General features: G+C 47.4%; 1 protein-coding gene across 6 annotated transcripts in view; it reads left to right on the top strand.

Annotated features, from left to right (window-relative positions):
• NR5A2 (nuclear receptor subfamily 5 group A member 2) overlaps nucleotides 1-16,757 on the top strand; it is a 127,961-nt gene extending 111,204 nt beyond the window's left edge. For all 6 annotated transcript variants that reach the window (XM_070768736.1, XM_019976782.2, XM_019976781.2 and 3 more), the window contains one exon: nucleotides 13,542-16,757. In XM_070768736.1, the coding sequence (XP_070624837.1) occupies nucleotides 13,542-13,789 (248 nt within the window). In that variant the 3' untranslated portion in view covers nucleotides 13,790-16,757. The remainder of the gene's footprint in view (nucleotides 1-13,541) is intronic.
• The last annotated feature ends 1,606 nt before the right edge of the window (nucleotides 16,758-18,363 follow it).

An 18,363-nucleotide genomic window follows, 5' to 3' on the forward strand; every position in this document is an offset into this window, starting at 1 on the left:
CCCTCGGCCATTCGCACCCCTGGCCCCGTCTGCCTCCTCCCGGGCCTGGAGGATAGAAAGCAGGCTGGAACGGGTCTGGACGGGGAGCAGGCCGCCCCTGGCCCTGCAACCACCCTGTGGCCTGTGGACTAACAGCAGTTTAGAGAAAAAGCATTTCTTTCAAATGCTGAATTATGAAGGAGTATTGATTGTACGGTGGAAATATCTGGAAGATTACATCTTTTGTCTTCTGGACCAAGGCTCTAATGTGCAGAAAAGCTTCAAGTCAATTGCGCATTGTGAATATAACATTGTTTACTAGATGTACATTTATATTCTGAAACGTTACCCTCCCCTTTATTTTTTCTCTTAGAAATAACCTCTTCGAGAGTTCATAGGCAAGTTCTAAAACACTAACCAGAGCTGAGTAGGTCGGGCTTTTTGCCCCTCACTCTCCCTCCAAATAAGATTTTAATTGGCTAAGCTAATATTGGATCCAAGTTCATAAAAGTTTGAAACCAGATCATTAAATGCAAATATGGTCTTCATCCCAAAGACGATAAGAATGCCTTTAAGCTAATATTTTTAACAAGAACGGTTGGACAGCGCTCTCTTGTAAATTTTATCATACCTGAGGCGGTTTTCTTCATTCGATTAGCTGGAAAGCTGAATTTATCCCCAGGCAAACCAGACAGCAAGCCCGGGCTAAATTCAACAACTGGAGCTTAAATTTGGCTTAATATATCCCCACTTGGATCTGCCTGTTTAATTCTCTTTCATATGATAACGTTGGTTTATTCATAGGCTTGACTTGCCACCTGAACAAACTGAAGACCATAACCTTACTCGAAGAGAGTAAGAAAACTTGGCCAAAACCACAGAAATTCCTGAGTCAAAATCAAAACTGCAAACTTGTGAGTCAAAACCTATTCTGGGCCGTGACTACGAGAGTGGGGGGAGGAGCTCTGCTCTGAAGGCGGACAGGTTTTCGTGCATGTGGACGTCTTCCGAGCAGACAGACGGTCTTTATAACAAGGTAAGGACAGAGGCTGCCAAGGCTGGCTGGCCAGGGCCGCTCCAGCTAGAAGTAGTTCCTGTTTACCAAGCACCGTATGCGTTTGCCCTAAGGATTAAGTCCGTCTGACACACGGTTTCATTTGAAATTTAGGAGGAGACCAGAAAATTGTTCTATCCTGTGCCTCTTTCAGTTCTGTTTCCTGGTTCAAACTACTCCGTTAATTCCCAGTCAGAGATTTTTCTCTTTTTTTGCCTTTCATTCTGCATGCATTTAACTTGATAAACATTACAACCTGCTTCAATTCTTGGTCTTAAAACCCCTGTAGTATGGCCTTCCTTCCGCGTTTTTATCCCCTAGCATTCCGGAAAACACGCTGCAAATGTGTGTAGAGAAGGAAAGAATGAATGCCCTCTGTCAGCAGTGGTCCGGACTTGGCTCACAGTGCCCAGACAGGCTTTTCTCAACATCCTCAGATGACGTACCGCTTCATTATACCAGGCAAACCAAATGTTTTCTGAAGTTCACCGAGCTCAGTTTCATCTCTTTTTCCAGAGCCGAACAATAGGAAGGTGTCCTGCTGTTGTATCTGAGGTTGGTGGTGACTTCACGCCGTGAGGAGCTCTGAAGGTGCCTAGGGCTCTAGTCGCCGGGGCTCTGGCTCCGGCGGGGTTAGCAGGCCCTTCTTAGGGAGTTAGTCGGCACATGGTTCCTGCTCGTGGGAGCTTGGTTCCAAGCGGCAAGTCTCCTCAGGTCTGTGCTGGGCGTCTTGCCTTCCCCGAGGAGGCAGACCAGCAGGGGAGGCAGGACATGGGCTGTGGGTTAGGGGGTCCTATCAGACGTGTTTAGAGGGACTTCAGACACAGCAAGGCGAAGAGGGATGTGTGCACTAACGTGAGAATGTGTCCATTCGCTGAGTGTGAAGGGGGCTCTGACTTTGCCCAGGCCCCGTGGTAGGATGGGGGAAGGTGGTCATTGCCAAGGTCAACATCCCATCGCCACGATTGACAGGTAGGTGACCAGATGGTGCCAGATGCCCCCTGCGATGGGCAAACAGCACAGTCCACAGAGATGGGATTGGAGAGGCCCCCTGGAGGCCAGGCTGTCTGGGCCGAGGCCTGGGGACGTTGGCTGGTGATCAGAACAGGGAAATCCGGAGGCAGAGAGCAGGCTTGGGTACCCAGGGAATGGAGGGCGATGTTACCACCTGAGCCTGTGATGCCCACTCGCCATTCGGGCAGGAGGTGCAGAAGCCAGAAGGTCCAGAAGCGGTTGGATCTACTAAGTCACGCCCGGGAGCCGTCGTCCTGGGCCTTGAGCACACGGCGAAGGTGGAACCCCGGCAGAGGAAATAAGTGCTCTACACACGGAAGGTGCGGAGGAGCCCGGGGAAGCCGGCGGGCCTGGCGCTGCCGTCAGGGCACACAGCCAGCACCCGGTTCAGAATCTGTGTCCCTAGAAAGCACAGTGCACAGTGCGGTTGGTGCTTTTTGCTTCTGATCGCTAAACGGTTCTACACGAAAGAGAAACACAGTCTGGCGTGAATTTGATGTGGAAGCACGAACGATGTGTCAAAGGACAAAAGAGGAAGAAGGAAGTACTTTGGTTTAGGGCCACACAGCATCAAGGCAGGAAGTGTATGTACTCTGCAGTCACCCCTTCCGCGTCGGGGAGGGCGTCCCGTGTGCTGCCCCCAGCCTGGGTGTCCCCGCCTTCACAGCGCGCCTCGTGAGGGCGACAGGCAAGCTTAGAGATCAGGTAAACACTTTATGTAGAATTAGACAAGTAACTGTATCCTGAGAAGTCGGTCAAACGGGCATCAACAGGAAGGTGCAGCGTAAGGATGTGAGCGAAGGGGAAGCGCAGAACGGGTAGCAGTCCCCCTTCAGCTGCGGGCATCTGGTCCGTGGAAGGAACACACAATGCCAGTGGCCTGGAGAGCGTCGGGGATGGTCTGGTTCTGCAGAGCGGTGGTTCTCCGGCCGTTGTTTTATTATGTTCAAACACCACACGGACAGTACAGTTTTCAGAGTTTAATTGTGGTGAAATACACAGCACATAAAATTTCTTGTTTTTCATCGAATTACAGTTGTGTTAACGAGGCTGTGTTAAAGTCTGCCGTACAGCAGAGCGGCTCAATTGTACATGTATTCTTACATGCATGTTTTTCATCGTCTTTTCCACTGTGGTTTACACAGGGCTTTGAATACAGCTCCCTGTGCTCGGCAGTAGGACCTCGCTTATCCATCTGCTAACCCCAAACTCCTGATCCATCCTTCGCCCTTGGCAACCACACGTCTGTCTACGGAGCATAAACTTTCTCACCTTCACCATTTTTAAGTGGGCAGTTCAAGGATGTTAAGTGCATGTACACTGGTGTCCAGTCAGTGTCCCGAACTCCTTCCACTTTGCAGAACTCTGAACCCGCCAGACACCCCAACCTGCCGTCCCCTGGGCCCTGGCAGCCCCGCGGAGGCCTGCGTTATCTGTCCCTTTGTGACTGGCCTCTCGCACCCGGCATGGTGTCCTCAAGGTTCCCCCACGTCGTGCCCTTGTCAGAATGTCCCTCCTTCCTAAGCGGTCACTGTTTCACTGAATCTACAGACCCTGCTTTTTATTCCTTTACCCATTAACAGGCACTGTGGCCTCTGTGTATGGATGTACACACAACTCTTGCAAACATTGTAAATATTTTTAAGGAAAAGTAAGGCAGAAGGAAGGGCCAAAGTGATTTGATAGGGAGGCAGAGCTGTTTTAGAAAAAGTTGTCAGCAGAGGCGTCCTGAAGGGGTGACGTGTGAGCAGAAACTGGGGTGTTCTGAGTTTCTGAATTTCCTGGAAAAAGTCCACAGGATCGAGAAGAACCATCCGGACTGTGGGAACAGCACGTGTGAGGTCCTAAGTCAGGAGCAAGCGATGAGACCAGCATGTCCGGAGAGGAGCCTGGCAGAGACGTGGGTTCGGGGTTAGACTGGGACGAGGATGTCGGCACTGTTCTGAGAAGGGACTGTGCACGAGCTCAGGGGAACAGTGGTGTGTTTTGGCTGCGCTGGGTCTCCATTGCTGGCGCGGGCGCTCTCTAGCTGCAGCGAGCAGGGCCCGTTCTTTGCAGTGCGCAGGCTCCTCGTTGCGGTGGCTTCTCTCCGTGCGGAGCTCGGGGCCCTGGGCTCGAGGGCTTGGTAGTCGTGACGCAAAGGCTTAGCTGCTCCCAGGCACGTGGGATCTTCCCGGACCAGGGCCTGAGCCCTGTCCCCTGCACTGGCTAGTGGATTCTTACCCACCGCGCCACCAAGAAGTCCCCAGAATAGTGTTTGCTTTGACTATTTAAATGAAGCCATTTAAATAGTCATTTAAATAGCCATTTAAATAGCCATTAAATAGACCATTTACTCAATTGGTCTATACTCTGTAGATTCCCGACCAGGCTGCCTGACCTGGGTCAGCACCCCGCAGCCCGCTTTGCACCGTCTGTGAGCTTTGTGGTCAAGTCCACACAAAAACTACTCTCCTCCCCCTTGTAAAGGGGTTGCCACGTGGATGTACATCGGTTCAGGCGCCGTTTTCCTAACGGACATTGTGTCCACTTTCTGCTGCCTACTAAACAGAGTTTGAAATAATTTGCGATTCAAGCCCAAAACCATCTCGGGGAATCAAAGCCAAGCCCGGACAGTTGAGTGAAAACGCAGCTGACCAGGTGGGCACAGAGAGATACACGTCACTACTTGTGTTCACGGCGCGAATCCAGCGCCTTCCTTCAAAGCTTGGACTCATAGTCACGCAGCTGTGGACTCTTAGGGCTGGGGCGATGGGAGATGGTCAGGTGCAGCCCTTGCCCTTCAGGGACCGGGAGACTCAGGGCCCCAGAGAGCGACGTGCCCGTGATCTCAGAGTTAGAGACAGGGTCGGGGCCAGAAGCATGACGTTTGGTTAGGGCGCGGTGTTCTTTTCCGTTGGGGAAAAAGCTGCTGCCCGTTAGGGGGGACAAACTCTGAACGCAGAGCTGACACATGCGTGGCCCCCGCAGGGGACGTTCTTTATGCAGCGGCGCTTCCTGAGCCTGCGCTTTCGGCAGCCCCGGGAGGCACTGCTTTTTGTGAAGTGTCATACATGTTTGGGGAAATTGCACTTCAAAATTAAGAAAAGAGAGTGGAAAGTAAGTCTCTAACTGAAACTTAGGGCTTGGCCATGTTTTCCTGAATATTCTTTGTGATTGAGAATGGGATAAATGTGCAAGGAATCCTCTACCTTTCTCTGATTTTGGAAAACATCAGAGAGACTGATTTGTCCATGAAACAGCCCCGATGTCAAGGGCTGGTGCGCAGAAAAGCCCTCCAGGAGGGTACTCATGACTCTGGTCTCTGCTCAGTGTCACTGCGACTGTTTATGACCATGACCTGGGGCATTACGACGACTAAGGTGTCTAATGCATAGATATGGGCTAGTGTTAAAGAGCCCACCTGTCAGTACAGGAGACATGAGAGACGCTGGTTGGATCCCTGGGTCCGGAAGACCCCCTGGAGACGGAAATGGCAACCCACTCCAGGATTCTTGCCTGGAGAATTCCGTGGACAGAGGAGGAGCCTGGCGGGCTGCAGTGCATGGGGTCACGAAGAGTTGGACATGACTGAAGCCACTTACATGCGTCAGTATGGGTGTCAGGGGTGCGTGACTTCATTCACGTTCTCTGAAAACTGTTCGTTCACAGACCTTGAGACCCTTTAGAAGCTGAGCTATGGGACCACCCGGTACGTCCCATTCCGAAACCCCTTAGGTGGCAGGAACCTGGGGCTGTGTGACACATTCCCAGTCTTAAGACGTCTGTGAAAACCTCCTTTGCAGGTTGACTAATGCGGCCGAATGTTAGCCATTCCCGCATTCTCTGGGTCTGTCCTTAACTTAGAAATCGTGGAAAAGCTATTTAATCTTTCCGAGTCTAAATCTCGTAACCCACAATGCCTTCTCACGAGAGAATCCTTGGCGAGTTGGTAGTCTCCCGACTCCCAGCCCCAGCCCCTTCTCGTCTCTCTCCACACACTCCCCCGACTCCTGGGGTTTCATCCTCACTGCCCACTGATGGCTCCCGCCTCTGGACACCAGTCCAGCTTCCCTGCTGAGCCTGGACCGCCCCCTCCCCCGTCTCCAGCCGTTCGCCCTGCATCCCTGGGGACGCCCACGTGCCCCTGGACTCACCACGTCCTGCGCCTCGTCCTCTCCTCCTGCCGGGGGGCATGGGTGGAGGTGCCCACCACTCTCCCCCTGGACGGACACCCAGACCACCAGCCAGGGCCTCTGCCCTCTCCCACTCCGGAATAACCCGGGGCCGGCGCGCCCTGTGGCGTGACTGCCTGGATGACCCTCACGCGCATCCCCACCGCTGTGGCCACCGAGCTTGCCACTGTGGTCCTGCACACACCCGCTGTTAACCACTCAGAGAGCTGACCGCGTCCTTCCTTCCTTCACATCTTGCAATGCTTCTGTGTAGCTTCCAGAACAAAAGACAGACTCTTTGTACAGCACCCCCCACCCCAAACTTTACAGTCCACCCTTCTGTACCCCCTCCCGCCGCCGTGCCCACTCCCCGCCCCCCGCAGCCCTTCACAGAAGCTGAGCTGTTCGGGGACCCATTCCCTGTCTCTGGGGCTCTGAGTACGGCTTGCTCCTCTCACTTCCCCATGATGCTCAGCTCCCTCTGCCTCGTTTCTCGAAAGCTCTCAGACGTCACCTCCCCCGAGCACTCTCTTGCCCCTCGGCTCTGTGTGTGCCCGGGGCACCCACTGTTTGTGTCTAGCACTTGACCCAGAGTCTGTCTTTTATTCCTATATCTCCATCATCTCACGCAGGGCTGAATGAATGAATGAATTCATAGACGGTGTATACATAAAGTGTGAAGTAGTAAAGCACGGTCGTGTGCTTTGTCATTTATAAAGCACCAGCTAGTTGTAAGGAGATCCAACCAGTCCATCCTAAAGGAAGTCAGTCCTGAATATTCATTGGAAGGTCTGATGCTGAAGTTCTAATACTTTGGCCACCTGATGGGAGGAGCTGACTCATTTGAAAAGACCCTGATGCTGGGAAAGATTGAAGGCGGGAGCAGAAGGGGACGACAGACGATGAGATGGTTGGATGGCATCACCGACGTGATGGACATGAGTTTGGGTAAACTCCAGGAGCTGGTGATGGACAGGGAGGCCTGGCGTGCTGCAGTCCATGGGGTCGCAAAGACTCGGACACAACTGAGCGACTGAACTGAACTGAGCAAGTTGTACAGGCTCATTTCTATGTACAAAAATAATACATATCCTGTATGCCCACATTTTTACATGCAGTTCCCGCCAAAGACTTGGATTTTCTTATTCTGTGAAGACGCTGGTTTGTCTGTTCCAGTCACTACGAATAGTTCGTGGCTAATAATCATACACATGTGTACACATACAGAGATTTAGACAAAGGACTTCAGTTCAGTTCAGTCTTCGCGGGACAAGTCGCGAGCCAGTTTAGAGGTAGCCCTCCAAAAGCCTCAAGGGGAAGCAGTATTCTCCAGATGCGAAGTGGTACCTCTTCCCCCCACTTTTGTATCTTTGAAAGGACTGGATGAGATTTCTTTTTTTCCCCCAATGTGCAGAAAGTTAACAAAGATAATTATATTCTCCGGCCGTTTGAGCCCCCCAGCCGCCAGCTCCCTTGCTCTGCAGAGAACCAGTCTCCCAAAAGAGCATGCTGTACGGGAGCCGTGCCATGTGGCAGAGACCAGGGAGGCAGAAACCGGCGTCTTTAGCTTCAGAAGGAGGCTAAAAGCTGTGTGCGACCAAAAAGCCAGCTGTAATGTATTCAAGAAGACCTAAGGGTTTACTTTCCAATAAGGATGGAAGAGACTCTGGGCCCCCACTGTGAGCTGATCATCAGGCTGCTCCATATAACTAGTTGGTAATTAGTCCCTGAGTGAGTAAAGTGGAATAGATGATGGGAGATTGATACTTAGACGAGAAGCTGAAAATGCTTTTTTGCCGGTCATCAAAATTTAAAGGCGGGGGAGAAAGGGTCGGGGGTGCCTCTGCCTGTTTACGTACTGTTTCCGACTCAGAATTTGTAATGATGGGGTTCATTAACTTGCGTTTCTAAATTGTATTAAGATGAAGCTTACATCAGTTTCAAAGAAACGTGTAGTGTGCCAAACGCAGGAGGCTCAGGGATCTGGCGTGACGCCCCAGAAGAGCTGGTGGCGGATTTTGGTCTCCTGTCGATCTCCCCCAGCTGGGTCTCCTCAAACCCACGTGTGGGGCAACGCTCTTTCATCTGGGAACTGAAGACCAAATCCCAAAAAGCAGATTTCCAAGGACCCCAGAACATGGAATAATTTGTCCAAATTTTGCTTTCTCATATAATTAGCTATCAGTTCATTCACGAACTTCCAGCGTTACGGACTCCTGCTAGAGGTGAGTTAAGACCCCCGAGGCATGCGAGCACCCATTCGTTACTTGTAGAGTGGGGCTTGATTGGTAAGGCGGCATCACAGAGAAAATGATTAGCATTTTAAAGGTATTTCACGTTTAGTTTTTTAGGATAGGGCATGAATTAGCCTAAAAATGAATTCCATGGGCACAGTTAAATCTGGTCTCTTCCTATAAGGTGCACACAGGTGACCCGCGTGAAAGAGAAAGTTCCAGGTCTTCGGAGACGTGGTGGCACTGCGTTGAGGCGCTTTTCATCTCTGCTTGCTTGCTTTTTTGAGTTCACAGTTTCTGAAGGCTATGTTCCATCCTAGTTACTGTTAGTGTAACATCTGGCTGTGCTCCTGTGTTGTAGGGTGTGTCTCGGCCCTCCTGTGTCCCTCTCCCCACTGGTAGCACCAGCTGGTTCTCCGCATCTGCAAGTCTTTCTCTTGGTTGGTGTTACATTCACTGGTCTGCTGTGTTTTAGATTCCACGGATAAGTGATACCGCACAGTGTGTCTTTCTCTGTCTGACTTACTTCACTGAGAATAATGCCCTCCAAGTCTATCCATGTTCTTGCAGATGGCAGAATCTCGTTCTTTATAGCTGGGCAGTGTTCCATTCTTCACTTCAGTTCAGTTGCTCAGTCATGTCCAACTCTCTGCGACCCCATGGACAGCAGCACACCAGGCTTCCTTGTCCATCACCAACTCCCAGAACTTGCTCAAACCCATGTCCATCGAGTCAGTGATTCCATCCAACCATCTCATCCTCTATCGTCCCCTTCTCCTCCTGCCTTCAGTCTTTCCAGTATCAGGGTGTTTCCCAGTGAGTCAGCTCTTTGCATCAGGTGGCCATAGTATTGGAGTTTCAGCTTCAGCATCAGTCCTTCCAATGAATATTCGGGACTGATTCCTTTAGGATTGACTGGTTTGATCTCCTAACAGTCCAAGGGACTCTCAAGAGTCTTCTCCAACACCACAGTTCAAAAGCATCAGTTCTTTGGTACTCAGGTTGCTTTATGGTCCAACTCTCACAGCCATACATGACTGCTGGAAAAACCATAGCCTTGACTAGATGGACCATTGTTGGCAAAGTGTTCCATTACATGTATGTTGTTCAGTCACTCAGCCATGTCCGACTCTTTGCAACCCTGTGGACTACAGCATACCAGGCTTCCCTGTCCTTCACCATCTCCCAGCGTTTGCTTGCACTCATGACCTTCTTTGTCGTCTGTTGATGGACCCCGAGGTTGCTTCCACATCTCAATATTGTAAAGAGTGCTGCTATGAACATTGGGGTGCGTGTGTCTTTTCCAATTATTGTTTTCATTTTCTGCAAGTACATACCCAGGAGTGGGATTTCCGGGTCATATGGTAGCTGCATTTTAGTTTTTTGAGAAACCTCCATGCTGTCTTCCACAATGGCTGCACCAGTTTACATTCTCCACGTGGAAACGCCAAGTTCTGCCTGTCGGACGGGAAAGACGAGAGACTCAAGAACAAAGGGCCATATCCCACACCCAGATGAAGGCATGGACACGTTCTCCCTAGAGCAAAACTGACCCCCGTTGTCAGAACACGTGAACTGAGCCTTGTTTATTAAGATCATAAAAAGGCTCACCACTGGATTCTTGAGTAGAACACACTATTACATTTAAACTATTTTACTTCAAGGAGAGATGTATAAGTCCACTTTTGAAAGCCAGTGTCAAGCTAGAAAAAGAAAGGAAATCAACTTAGAAGCTACAAAGCGGCTCAAGGATTTCCCAGGTGGCTCAGTGGTAAAGAATCTGCCTGCCATTGAAGGAGATGCGGGAGAATCAGGTTTGATCCCTGGATGGGAAGATCCTCTGGAGGAGGAAATGTCAACCCACTCCGGTATTCTTGCTGGGATAATCCCACGGACAGAGGAGCTTTACGGGCTGCAGTCCACGGGGTCGCAGAGAGCCAGACAGGACTGAGCACACACACAACAGCATAAAAATATGTAGCAGCTAACGTAATAGGTCGTTTTATAATTAAGCGATTTTTGGACAAATACACCTAAATATAAAGCAAACAATCGGAGACATCTCTGGGGAGGCCTTGACTAATAGATAATAGTGCTGATCCCAAGATGCTGGAAGTTTTCATGGGGAAATGGACGGTTAATAAAAGAGGACAAGATGCTGTGAGAGGGACACAGAGCTGAAACAGATCAGCCGGAGCTGTGATTTGGGAACTTCTTGGTCAGTGGATGAGAGGAACTCAGTCAAAATGCTTTTCTTTCTTTCCTTCCTTCCTTTCTTTCTCTCTCTCTCTTTCTTTCACTATATAGCTTTAATATCAGAATCATTGCCACTGAATTACAAACTGCCTGTATAGACATAGAAACAGAGTGGACATGCAGTAAGTAGTACCTTTGTGACAACCAGCAGCGTAACTTCTGTTATAGTTAATGATAAACACGTTAAACGGGATTTTCCTTCAGAAGGACAATTGCATGTGTTTTTAAACTTTAGGGTTTGAGATAGATGGAAAACGCATTGCTGCTGGTTCTCTGCCCTGATGCTTTAGGAAGGACCAATGTCTGGAACCAGGGTGTGCACCTCTGAAATTCGAACAGTGTGGCAGAGAACCAGGCTGACATGAATGTGCATTTTTCTGTCATCTGTCTTGGTACAGCATAGTCAAGGGATTTCCAGTTGTTTACATCTTATAGTTTTGAACCAGATATAACTAGTAAGTATCTTAATTGAATTCTAAAGACCTGAAGACTTCAAATGTTTGTCTGTAACAAGAGCACGTGATTTAACCAGAACTTATGATCTGTCCTTTGTCTTCTGTTTCTTAGCAGTTCATTGTGTTTTGTTTTGCTTTTATTAAGAGAGTGGCATAATTTATCACAGAAGGTTGAACCTTATTCTCAAAAAATACGTTTATCAAAAAAAGGTTTCAAAAACAACTTTCTGAAAAGACTATTGTTCGTTTATCTTGCGTTTTATACTGTGCAAATTCCTGCATCCTCCCTATGAATCTTGGTGACTTTCGTTAGCTTTTCTTGCTGTGACAATATCTGTCATTGTAGCATAAAATAATACTTCGATTTTTTTTCCTATGATTGTGTTAAAATCACTATAACACTGGAATTTGCTTTTTTTTTTTTCTTTCAACTTCTTAGTAGTATATAAAAGAAAAAACTAAATTATTCCTTAGGTTTTAGGCTTAAATGTTTTCTTTAGGTTGAGCGGGAGGGTAAAGAGAAGCAGCACTAAGAAGCTGGTCAGAATTCAGATGAACTGTTTTGGAATTACTGGTTCTCTGCCATGATGCTTTAGGAAGGACCAATGTCTGGAACCAGGGTGTGCGCCTCTGAAATTCGAACAGTGTGGCAGAGAACCAGGCTGACATGAACGTGCGTTTTTCTGTCATCTGTCTTGGTACGGCATATTCAAGGGATTTCCAGTTGTTTACATCTTATAGTTCTGAACCGGCTATAACTAGTAAGTATCTTACTTGAGCTCTAAGCCGTCTTAGATGCGATAGATGGAAAGCGCATCATTAGGGGTTGTGCCACCTGTGTCGTGTCCGGTGGGCAGCACCTTGGAAGGCGAGGCGCCTCATCGGGTAGCATTTGTCTGTCTGTGCATCTCGTTAATAAGTAATCGAGTATTTTTGACTCCCCCGTTGCACTTTGAAGTAGATGTGATCGTACCAGTGCCCACGCTATTTCGGTACTAATTCCCCGCTGTTTTTAATTTGGGGCAGAGATTTGGGGACGGAATTGGGGAAGCATGCTTCATGCAAAGTTATGGCTCAAAACGTAAACACCGAAATCATCCTGGACACGTTTCGACAGCACACGTGAGGCAGCCTGTTGTCGCAGCGTGTAGAGACACCAAAGGGACCGTGCACATGCGTACAGACTCAGCCTCACGACGTTCGGTGGCAGATACACGGGACGCGAGTCATCTTGGTGACTCAGCGGGGTTTGGTACGTTTAACCTTTTAGCCAGGGTGTTAGTTGGTGTTCTGTGGAATCGTTCTTATTTATTTTTGTCCAATTAGAAGACAAAGCAGGGGGAGAGGTGCCTGCGCCTGTTTGCTTTCTTAGCACAGATGACGTATGTAAACACGCACACACGTGTCTATAGATTTCTCCCAGAGGCGTCTGTCTACACACCGCGAACACGTTGCACAGTTCACATAAACCAACTCCAGGAGAGAAATCCCACCATAACCACTTGCCCCGGCTCAGGGTCTGTGTGTCTGTGTGTGTCAATCTGTCTTTCAACTCTGTTTCCCTCTTCCTCTACATTATGAGGACCCGCAGGGCGAGGATCCGTAGGAGTCAGGCCAGGTGGATTGTCTGAATCCATCTCCTCTGTGTGAATGGCTCGTGTCTAGAAGGGAAAATTAAAAAAAAAAAAGCAAAGTATCAACTGCAGAAACCACATTCAGGTTAAAGGGCACCGGCCATCCTGCTTGAACTCTGCCTAAAGGACGAAGCTTTCATTTGATAAAGATCATTAGTCACCAAGACATATATTTTAGAGAGTTCCCAGCAGCGACAACTCCGCTGGCAGTCACTGGAGTGTACCAGATGGTTCATTAGCATAGGCTAGACAAGTCAGAGGCTTTCAGAATCATTTAGAAAATGTCAAACAGAAACAAGAACCCTGTCACTTTTTATTAGAATTAACTACATCATAGCCTGGACACAGATTTCACCTTGGGTCAGAAAAATTAATACAGAGTTCTGTGCACCGTGTCATATACTGGGTTAAGATCAGTCTTCCTCAGGGGACTCATTTGCTGGCAATATATTACGATCCTTCTACTTTCGGAATCCTCAAACCTTTTCTTTTGTGAGATATGAAAAGAACTGACCTTGCTCAAAACCCACTGGTGTCTAGCTGACCAGAGGCACAGGCAGAATTTCCACAGGACATTGTCCTAAAGCACGTTTGTGACCGTCTGCTCAGGCAGTCTCCATGAGTGGGGCTGACCTACCGTCTGGCGGTGCGTCAGGTGGGCTGAATGTCAGGAGGAAAAATGCAACCCTGAATTGAACAGGCTGCTATAAACAGGGATTAAAACACCATTGAAATATTGTGGTTTTTTTTTTTTAATCCAGATGTCAAAAACTTGGAGAACTTCCAGCTGGTGGAGGGCGTCCAGGAGCAGGTCAACGCCGCCCTGCTGGATTACACGGTGTGCAACTACCCACAGCAGACGGAGAAGTTCGGGCAGCTGCTGCTCCGCCTCCCGGAGATCCGGGCCCTCAGCATGCAGGCCGAGGAGTACCTGTACTACAAGCACCTGAACGGGGACGTCCCCTACAACAACCTGCTGATCGAGATGCTGCATGCAAAGCGAGCGTGATCACAGCCGCCGCGGGCTCGGCCTCCCAACAAAACACAGAGATGGGTGGGGTGGGGGAGGAGAAGAACAGGAAGAAAGGGAAAAAAGAAATACTCTGAATGGCTCCAAGCAACATGAATTAAACACTTGGTTTAAAGATACTGAATTTAATAAGGCATAGTAGTCAAGTGCTGAATGGCCAATAAATGATGTATCAGGGTATTTGTATCGCAAACTGTGAATCAAATGTGTCACATCCCCAGAGCGTTCTGTGCAAAAGACACTGGAACGGAGTCGACTGAACCCACAGACGGACCCCAACACCGTGTCAGGCTGGAAACGGACAGACGCTTTCCTGTATATTGAAACCGATCTCCGCTGTGAAGAAATCTAGGAACTGATCTATGCTATTCGTTAGGCTTACGTGGCAGGGAATTTGAGCTTACAGAATTCCTCCGTGGTAAAGCGGAACTGGAACCATCCTCAAGAATCCATCAGCTGCACCGATAACAGCCCTCTCCTCTTCATTCCAAGGACCTGGCACCTTCTGTCCTGGGATCCCGGAGTCTGTAGCGAGGACCTGTGCTCAGCTGCACCCCCCAGGAGCTCCGCCACCAAACCTTGAAAAGCCTATTCTTGACTGTCTGTATCTTAGACCTGCCAACAGCTAATAAGAACAGTCCATTGATATGTGAGCTTGCCATTTTGACTATGTTCTGGATTGTTTTGTCACGTGTTCATAATGTTTGGGAAAAAAAAAAAAAGCAGGCAGTGTCCCTCTTCTGATCCTATTACAAGCGTTCATTAATATTAAGGGCAGCGACTACAAACTTGTAAAGCTTTAGCTTTAGCATTACTGGATTTCATAAAAAATCCCAGCAGAAAGGCTTATTAGGATACATCAGCCTTTTTAACCATCAAGGTTTGTAGTTCATTAAAAAAATACAATAGGAAACATATTTTGCTGGAATGTCAAATAGTCACCGTTCTGAACAGGAAAAGAACACGGAAGCATGTTAAGCTATGCAAAAGCAAGGCGGGGCTGAGCACACACGATGAGTGGCGTGTTGCAATTGATCATCCCCTGAACGCAGAGAGGAAACGGTGAGCCTGGAAAGATAGCAATGTGCTTCAGATCTTCCCCAGTAGGGAAGGGAAGAGAGCGATGGTGACCTTTCTGAGTCACTCTATAGACCAAAGTCTGCTATAGAACAAATACTGGAGGACAGAGAACTGCGAAACAGTCTCCAGACCACGCTGTCAGTATTATCAACAGGCGATGCCAGAGATACAGAAGTCTTGCCTTACTTCACAATTCTCAAAGGTAGCAGATGTGGATCAACACTTGTTTAAAATAAAGTATTAATACTTTAAAGTCAAATGAAATAGAGTGTTTACATTCCTTAGGGCCTCTGGGGGGCGGGGGGGGACTGTGATGTGACGAAAGAGCTGGAGTAGCAATTTCTTAATGTTATTTTTCTGATCGGTAATTATTTTTAACAGTACTTAGTTATTGTATGTCGTGAGACACTAAAATCAGAAACGGGGATCTCATTTAGATTTTAATTTTTTTTTTTTTTTTGAGATTATTGGCGGCACAATCACTTGTAGAAACTGTAAAAAAATGAAAGTATCTCCTAGTCCCTTAATTTTTTCATAAATGTTTCTGGCTTTTGAATAGTTTATTTATATTGTATATCATAGGTTCAACTGTAGACAATTATGATGCTAATTTATTGTTCCTTGGTTTCGCCTTTGTCTAAAATAGAGCCAAGGCTGAAGAAACCAAATCTGTGGTTCATTGTAGCATGTCAAGTTAGTGGGACATAGTTCAGAGACAGAGAGGCGTCTTAATGAATTTAAATCATTCACTTGATTAAATGTCTGTAAATCTTCATGGTTCTTACCGTAGTTTATTTAATGTCTATTGTAAATTATGTGACTTGTAGCTCCCTCTGTTTTCTAGTAAATTTAACAAGGGTGGAGTCTTATCTGGTTTTCTTTCCAAGCGTTGTAAGTTGTATACCAAAGATATTAGTTATTACTTCTGTGAGTACAGAGAAGATTATTTTATTATTTTTATTAATCACCTCTAACACACGTCCAAGTGAAGGGTACCCATAGCTAAGCCGGGCGTCCATAGGTCGTCACTCAGAGGTCACCTATGTTGTCTCCATGGCTCAAAGGACAACAGGAAAATAGTTGATCAGTCCATACCCAAAGCAGTAAATAGAGCAGCATCTTTACTCTCCCCAAGTTGGAAGAGAAAAGTGTCGGCAGTTTATGAGATGGCTCCATCACTGTATATGGAACACGGGATGAGACGATTTCTAGATCTGGGACATAGTTGTTTGGAGGGTGCTTAACATTGCAAAAAAAAAAATTTTTTTTCAAAAACAAATATATCGATCCCAAAAGTCCAAGTTTTATTTTAAATGTACAGTATTCCCCACTGACTATTTTATCTAAACAAGGGCACATATTATTGTATTGTTAACCTAATAAATTACACCATGAGAACAGTTAGAAAGATGGGGAACATAGAGACTTCAGCCACGCTGATGGTGACATTAAAGACAGAAGCTGACAGAGTGCTGCTTGGCGTCCATGGCACGTGCAGACTTTCTCTAGTGTCTGCCAGTAACTGGGTTTCAGCCAGACACTGACTTAGCCGCTGCCTTATCAGCTGTAGGATTTACTAGGAAAGGCAGACTCAGATATGGAGGTTCAGGGCTTGGCCGGGTTCACTGTCATTGGTCTATGTTTATAAACAGACAATCTGTCACATCTGGGTATTTATCTTACGGATCTTCTGCTGCCCCCTGGATTTGAATCCACGCGATGTCGAGAGTGTGAAGTCAGTTCCTCGTTGACGTTACTTAACTGTATCCGTGAAATCAAATTGTCATGTTGGTTCTTGCCAGGAATTTCTCAACAAAATGGAATTTTTTTTTCAGTATTTCAATAAATATTGATATGCCCAGCCTGATCATTTTTAAAAGTTTTTATGGTGTCCTCATTCTACAGGGTTCTAAAGCATCTAAAGTAACTGAGATCCTTGACTAGGAATGGAGTCAGAAGACTTCCACACGCACAGACATGCCTCAGGTGGCCCACTGTCCTCAGTGGGAAATGAAGCATTGAACTCAACCTGTGCATCACCGCTCCATACATAAAATACAGCATTTTGCATCACTCACTGTTACAGCTGACGGCAATATCCTATAGTATCTGTCTTTGTAGCCCTCCCTGTGCCCTAGTCATTTCCCCAGGTGTTCGGTCAATTCAGTTGATCCTTGGATCAGCTCCAGAGTCTGACTCAATGGACACGAGTTTGTGCAAACTCCAGGAGATGGCGAAGAACAGGGAAGCCTGGCATGCCGCAGACCACGGGGTCGCAAAGAGTCAGACACGATGAGCGACTGAACAACAACAGATCAGCTTCACGAGGTAGCATCCTCTTCCTGACAGTTTCTTGCTCAGAGTGATGTGTTAGTCAGTGGGAATTGTGGATCCAAGACTCAGAAGCCCTTAAACACAATCCTGCATTTGTCTCTGGGCCAGGATGACACTTAGGATTTGCTTCAAAAGGAAAAGGTATGTTAGACAAAGTCAGGCATCTGGTACTAAGTTATTGGTATTTGATATAAATTTTATCAATGATATTATCCAGATGGCACAGTGTTACCACTGCACCTGCCAGTGCAGAGATGTAAGCAACGAGGGTTTGATCCCTGGGTGGGGACAGTCTCCTGGAGAAGAAAATGGCACCCCACTCCAGTATTCTTGCCTGGAAAATCCCATGGGCAGAGGAGCCTGGCAGGCTACAGTCCATGGGATCACAAAGAATTGGATGCCATTGAGCAACTACCCACACAAAGGATGCCAAAGAATCAGAACGCCATACCTAAGGTCTAGTTGATTATGGAGCTAAGATTTTTGATCAACTAAGAAATGGCAACCCACTCCAGTACTCTTGCCTGGAAAATCCCATGGATGGAGGAGCCTGGTGGGCTGCAGTCCATGGGGTCGCTGAGGGTCATACATGACTGAGCGACTTCACCTTCACTTTTCACTTTCATGCGATGGAGAAGGAAACGGCAACCCACTCCAATGTTCTTGCCTGGAGAAACCCAGGGACGGGGGAGCCTGGTGGGCTGCCGTCTATAGGGTCAAACGGAGTCGGACACGACTGAAGCGACTTAGCAGCAGCAAACAGTGGCCCACAAAAGACATCTCCCTTGTCAACCTCTTACTAGGAAGAACTTACAAAATTCATGCCGACATTGCATGAAATATGAAAAAAATGTATATATTCATACATTGTCTACATCCATGCATGCAAATATGTACATAGGTTCATTTGTGACCTATAACTTAACACATAGAAAAGTGCAGAAACTTTTACATATGTATACGCCCAGATAATCATCACACAGGTCAAGGGAGTCATAGAACATATTTTTTTTTAATGTTTTTTTTTTTTCTTTTCTTTTTTTTTTCCTTTTCTCATGAATGGCATTTATTACCTTGGACTTTTCTTTTCTTTTTTTTTTTTTTCTTTAATAGAAAATTATTTAATTAGTATACATGTG

This window comes from Bos indicus, chromosome 16, assembly GCF_029378745.1.
Source record: "Bos indicus isolate NIAB-ARS_2022 breed Sahiwal x Tharparkar chromosome 16, NIAB-ARS_B.indTharparkar_mat_pri_1.0, whole genome shotgun sequence".
Taxonomy (NCBI): domain Eukaryota; kingdom Metazoa; phylum Chordata; class Mammalia; order Artiodactyla; family Bovidae; genus Bos; species Bos indicus.